The sequence below is a fragment of the Trachurus japonicus genome, chromosome 17, assembly GCF_045865225.1.
Source record: "Trachurus japonicus isolate A0001 chromosome 17, Traja_1.0".
NCBI classification, from domain to species: domain Eukaryota; kingdom Metazoa; phylum Chordata; class Actinopteri; order Carangiformes; family Carangidae; genus Trachurus; species Trachurus japonicus.
The window spans coordinates 2,161,686-2,168,487 of NC_140923.1; the positions used below are offsets into that span (position 1 = coordinate 2,161,686).

Consider the following 6,802-nt stretch of genomic DNA (forward strand, 5'->3'; position numbering starts at 1 on the left):
CAACGTTATGACATTGACATAGTGTTTATGACACGTTCATGACAGTGTCATGTCAGTCTTATGACGACACCTTCAAGTAAAGTGTTACCAAACTTTGACTCCCGTTCACTCACATGGACACTTATTCCGAGTTGAGTTCCCATGGCGACGTTACTTCCTGCTTCCACTTCGGCCTCTCTATACAATGCTTCATCTCTAAACATAAATACAGTGTCTGCAGTGGGAGTTGCAGACCCACGTGGTCTCTGAGTAGCCACGGCAACGGGGGGCGTGGCCTACGACCAGGGGGCGTGGCCTCTGAGCCGGGGGCGTGGCCTAGGAGCAGCCACACTCCTCCACCACCATGTTCTGGATGTCCTTCTTGATGATCTTCTGCTCCTCGTTGTAGTAGAGCATGGACATGGCGCGCAGCCGCGTGGGCACGCAGCACGACCGCAGGTTCTGGAACGGCCCGTAGCCGCGCATCCGGTAGTGGCTGATGACGGCCGAGTGGAAGGACAGCGAGGAGCTGCCGAGGCTCGCCACGTGGTCGGGGCAGTCGCCCTCGCAGTAGTTGGCGTGGTAACCCGACGGGGCGATGATCCAGTCGCTCCAGCCGATGTCCCTGAAGTTCACGTAGAACTGCCGCTTGCAGCAGACGCCCGGTTTCCCGTCGCAGTCCAGACCGCGCCGGACCCGCCGCCGCGCCGCCGCCGCCGCCTCGTCGTCCCGCGGCCGCAGCTGCATCATGAGGAACGGGCGGTGGGACTGGTCTCGGCCCGGTGCAGCCGTTGCCGTGGCGGCGGCTCGAGCCAGCACCGGCGCCGCTCCGGCCTCGGAGCACAGCGGACAGGAAACACGCAGCCGGAGCGAGCTGCCGCCGGCGTCCAGCAGCGCCTGGAGGCCGCGAGGAACGGCCAGCGTGTGCCAGCCGCTGCGCCGGGCGTCCACCATCTTCTCTGAGATCAACTCCTCCTCCTCCTCTTCCTCTTCTTCCTCCTCCTCCTCCTCATCGTCATGACGAAGCTGCAGCAGCCGCAGCGTCACTTTGCTCTTCGCTCTGTTCTGTCTGTTTGACATCTTCAGGAAGATCCAGACGTCGGCCTGCTCCACCAGCAAGGAGCCGCCGCTGCTCTCCTTAGAAAGGTCAAAGGTCACCGAGTCCGGAGCGTCGCCTGCAGCAGAAGGCACAGTTAGCACGTTAGCATGTTAAGCAAGGCATCTTTATTTATATAGCGCATTTCATACCAAGGCAACTCAATGTGCTTTACATAAAGACACAACATTTTTTTTTAAAAAGAGAGAAGCATAAAACAGAATAAAAACAAACACTAAAAACAGAGTTAAAAGCAAGAGCAAGAAAATAGATAAAGTTTGAAGTTCTTAAAAAGAGCTCAGCTATAAGCACGTGAAAAGAGAAATGTTTTTAACCTGGATTTAAAGGATAATTTCCGTTTTTTACAACCTGGACCTTATTTCTAACATAAAATACGATGTATCATAACAAAATATTGGCGAAATGAACGAGTTTTGAGGCGAATAATGTGTTATTTAGAGGCTGCATTGCGTGCCCCGTGTTATACGGATATACGCGCCGCTCCACTGGGGCTAATTTCGTCAAAACAAAGGTCACCGAGTCTGGAGCGTCGCCTGCAGCAGAAGGCACAGTTAGCACGTTAGCATGTTAAGCAAGGCAAGGCAAGGCATCTTTATTTATATAACTCAATGTGCTTTACATAAAGACAAAACAGCTGCAACTGCAGTAGAAGGCACAGTTAGTGTGGTGGCATTTTTTTATGAGAAGTGACATATAAGCCTGAAACAACAAGACCAATGAAAAGAAAGTTATGCCACCTTTAAAGACTGAGTGTGAGCCGTGTTATTATGTCATTAATAATCACATTTTATGTTATTTTGTGTTGATTTAAATAGTTAGAATATACTTATTTCTCGTGTTCTTATGTTGTTTCACTCCACCGTGGCTTTATCATCACTGATTGCCATTATCTGCCTACAAACATCGCAACATGCCCTTTAACACCACTTAATGGATGAAAGTGTACATTTCAACAGGGTTTGGAGTACAAGGCAAAAGTGGAAAGTCATGAGACAAGAGTGAACTATGTATGACCCCTTGTAACACCTGTTGTTTTGCTGAAAGTTGTTATGCTAGTGCAAATCCATGGAAATGCTAACGGGCAAGGGCTGAGAAAGGGCTCGCAGAATCGCATGAAAGTCTATGTCGTATTTTGAGTTTTTGAAGTTTATTTTACTTAAATGGAGGAGAGAATTTAAAGGCCCAAATAGGACGATATATACGTTCTATATATTAATTTTCTTCTACATTGGCACGTTAGCATGCTATGTAAGGCAAGGCAAGGCGAGGCATCTTTATTTATATAGCGCATTTCATACCAAGGCAACTCAATGTGGTTTACATAAAGACAAAAAAAGAAAAAAAAGAGAGAAGCATAAAACAGAATAAAAACAAACACTAAAAACAGAGTTAAAAGCAAGAGCAAATAAAAGTAAAATAAAAGAAAATAGATAAAGTTTAAAGTTCCTAAAAAGAGCTCAGCTATAAGCACGTGAAAAGAGAAATATTATTTATTATTTTATTTATAAGGTCTTAAGAACTGGGCTGATGTGATGTGATCTCTTTGTTCTGGTTAAAACGTTGGTTAAATGTTAGCACGTTAGCACGTTAGCGTTAGAGCTTTAGACATCTGGATCAATAAGCTGCTGGTGGATGACAGGAAGAAAAAAAATAAACATGTTTTCTTCTCTAACCTATAAACAGGCCAGACACCCCCCTCCCCATGCCCCCCCGCCCCCCCGCCCCCCCTCCATCCCCATTTGAATGAATGAACAAACACAATGACCAGTTGAAGTCTGAATGGAGCCGCTGCCTCTAAATATACTCAATCTGAGCGGAGAAACTAAAAAAAGAGGAAGCCTGATTTCAGGGAATGTTGTGAACAAGGCTCCTAGTATAACAGCCCCCCCCCCACTCCTAAACGAACCCTAACCCCCCCCCCCCCCCAAAAAAAAACCTGTTCTGTCCTCCTATGCTTCCCTCTTTGTGTCGTGCCGCAGAATAATTACTGAGACCCACATTTGTCTGAATGAGATTATTCACGGCCTGAGATTGCTCGGTATGCCCCCCTCGACCCCCCCCCCCCCCCCCCCCCCCCCTCACATACACACACACACACCTCCCCACCACCACACTCGTTACTGTTCTGTAATTAGGCTGAGGGGCCGTTTTCTAAAGAGCCTCTGAAAGACACGACTATTAATAGCCTGAAGCTTTTATGTCCGTTGTGATCGGTCCCGTTCACCGGTACAGTTCAGACTCGTGATGCTGAGTTAGTTAGTTAGTTAGTTTCCCCCCAGTCACATGATCCTCCATACCTGCTCCTTCACCACTAAGTCACATGGCTTCCCAGCAGTGCATGTCCATATGACGGTTGCAAATGGATACCAACTGTCTTTGTAACAAAAAGACACACCAAAAAACATCCAAATACCTCCATGCTGCTCGTCTGTAATGTCCCTCTGGTATTGAAGCCCCAAAATGCTAAATTGTCCCCAAAACCAGGCTGAAACTTGTGCACACCGGCACGGACGGACAGGTGCGTAGGAGAAGACCAGGTGATCGAGGAACATGAGAAAAAGCTGTGAAAAAAAGTGTGCGGGAGCTTTTTCTCAAAATTGTCCCCAAAAAATCAAATAAGTCTATATTTCAAGCTTGTTTTGTAGCTTCCACTTTTTTTCGGGACAATTTCGCATTTCGGGGCTTCAATACAAGGAGGTGCATGGAGGTATTTGGATGTTTTTCGGTGTGTCTTTTTGTTATGAAGACAGTTGGTATCCATTTGCAACCGTCATATGGACATGCACTGCTACGCCGAGACCCCCTGTAACTCAGAGAAGCCACGGAGGACTCTGAAACTTCTCCCAGCCCTTAGTCCACATGAGGGGGGGGGGGAGATAATGAGTGAAATTTCAATTTTGGGTGAACTATCCCTTTAAATGCATTTTTCCGACCTGCCCACCCTATCTTAAACAATACCTTGTTCCACACTCATCATCATACCTACTCAGACAATTACAATATCCCTTCTTTATTGTACCTAGACCATCCAGAGTCATTGGGCGAAGAGCTTTTAACCACCTAAAAACACAATGCTCTTGCTTCTGGCACGTGATATCTGCCTGGTCTGTAGGTGTCGGATGTACACGTACAATGTGTCTCCTTTCCCCATGTGCTTTGCTGTTGTTTTGTATTTGCATTGCTTTATTATGTTTTTTTTGTCTCTGTCTCCTTTTCCTCTGATTTTGTCCTTTCGTTCTTGTCTTGCCTCTGTTTTGCTTCTGTCTGTATCACTGCTGACTGTTGAGATGCTAAGCACCCACCTCAAGGGGCTTTTCCTTTAAATAAATAAAGTTGATACATGAGCAATACCACTAACACTTGTTGTGTAAATGTGTGTGTGTGTTCTGACAGACACACACACTGTGTAAACCTGTACACAGACTTTGAACCCTTGTGATTTTTGTGAATGGGCTCTCTACTTGTGATGAGTAAACATGAGCGAGGACGTGCACCTTCACTGGTTATCTGGAGGCCATGGACCCTTGTTGTGAAACTAATTGGTCATGTTGGGTTGGGGGTTGGGGGCAGGTATGATGCTGCATGTCTGCATGTCGTGGGACCGTGACAAGTCTGGAAAACCCGATTCATGCAGGACTTTGGTCGACAGTAGAATCAGTAGAAGCAGTAACGTAAAGTTTCCACAACATGGTACCGACTCGACTCGACTCGGCCTTTTCACGTTTCCATTACGTAAAAGCATCTGGAACCTGTAGGAAGTTGGCGAAAAATCAAAACGGAGCGGTGGATAACGTTACATAACATATACGATGTTACGACGTGTGTGTTTGTGTAGTCTTAAAGGGATATTTCAACATTTTTGGCAAATTGGCCCATTGCCATAATCCCTATAGTCATAGCAGTAGGTTCGTTTTTACCTTTAATTGTCGGTGCAAGATGTTTTTAGAACGGCGGAGCAGAGCCGTGAGCTGCTCAGAGCTACGCTACGGAGGCTCATTATGGGATTTCTTGGTTTCCCTCATCATCAAACTCATCAAATACACAATCCAACAACTCCACAACGCTCTGGTGGACAAGTTGTGAGCTGCACATTCACCACGCTATGAGATAATAACACAACGTTACCACACAGAGTTGTTTTAGAGGGAAATTCATGTAAAACCGCTGATGCGCGTTGCCTTCAGGGACAGTTTTTCATCAACAGTCTCTGTATTTCCCTCTAAAACAACTCTGTGTGGTCATTAGCGTCAAATTTAAAAGTTCTCTCTCTCTCTCCTGTTATCCAGCCGTCTTTCCTGCAAAACTCTCAGCCCACCTCCACCCCGGCACCACCTCTAAGATACAGACTGTCTTAACCTGGATCTTCAACCGAGAAGTTCCCTCATCAGGCGACTTCAAGCTTCCCTACCACCACCAGTGTCTAGGCCCGGGGGTGGGGGGATATAACTTCTTCAGATGCTTCTCAGAAGCTTCTCATCCCCAGATCAGTTTACTCAGCTGGTCTACACCCCGTGGTCTAAGCACCAAAGTCTATTTTGTTCACAATAATAAATGTAATTTCATCTTCATCTTCAAACCTGGCTCTCTTGTCGTAAATGGTCTGTCCTAGGGCTGGGACGATACACTTTTCTCCCGATACGATTCTTCTACGATTTTTTGGATGGCGATTCGATTTAATTTGCGATTCTACGATATTGCCGATTCTCTCGATTTTTAGTCTTTAGCATTTTTAACATTTATCTGCACACAAATACTGTAGGAGCCTATAAATGAACATACTCCACTATAAAGTGAACTTAAAGGCCCCATGCTGTGCACTTTTCTCTGGGTTTATTTACCTTGTCTGTGACATCACAGAAATCTATCTGCTATCTGCTCGTCTTAAAGAGACAGTTCCTACAAATGGGCGGTGTGTGTTTCTCCGTTTATGACCAGTTTGATGCATGGGGCAGTTTATACGTGGCCCAGAGACCTCCCCAAGCACGAAAAAATAACCAAAATCACATTTTTCATGCCATGGGGCCTTTAAACCCTTTTCAAAACCTGTACTCTCTGTATGTAAAAAAGGCGAACAAATGCACATTGCACAATATTTAAAAAATCCCCCCCAAAAAAATCGATTTTTGAAAAAAAGAAAACGATTTAAAAATCGTCAAAAAAGATATCGTGATATTTATGTGAATCGATCTTTTCTCCCACCCCTCGTCTGTCCTGATTCAACTACGTGTGTCTGGACTCACCTGGCTCTGCGAAGGTGATGATCTCTGACGGCGGTCCGGGCGGCGGCGCCGGGGCCCCGGGGCCTCGTCGTCCGTCCTCCTGGATGATCTCCACGCTGCCGTCCTCGGTGACGCGGCCGACCTGCAGCTTCTTGATGGCGTTGAGCAGCGCGGCCCGAGGCACCGGCCGCGTCACGTTGGGCCGAGCGCTCAGGTGCAGCATGTTGAGGATGTGACGCTTCACCGCCTCCACCATGTCGCTCTGGCCGTCTTCTTCGTCGTCGTTGCCGTTGGCGACCGGTGGCGAAGACAAGGACGAGTTCCTCCTCTGAGGCAGGGAGCAGGACGGACAGTCGGAGGAGAACGTCGGTGTCGTCGTCTCGTCGGGAGCTGAAGACGCCGTCGGGCTGGAGGCGCCGACGAGGAGGAAGAAGAGGAGGAGGAGGCTGATCACAGCGAAGGAGAAGACAGGAAACACAGACGACAT

The 6,802-nt window shown here is 47.2% G+C and overlaps 1 protein-coding gene across 1 annotated transcript; it reads right to left on the bottom strand.

Annotated features, from left to right (window-relative positions):
* Positions 1-308: 308 nt before the first annotated feature.
* On the bottom strand, positions 309-6,802 carry inhbab (inhibin subunit beta Ab). Its single transcript, XM_085804509.1, has 2 exons — positions 6,337-6,802; positions 309-1,154 (listed from the first exon to the last, which is right to left on the bottom strand). The coding sequence occupies exons 1-2, from the start codon at positions 6,800-6,802 to the stop codon at positions 316-318; spliced, it is 1,305 nt and encodes a 434-aa protein (XP_085660635.1). The 3' UTR covers positions 309-315.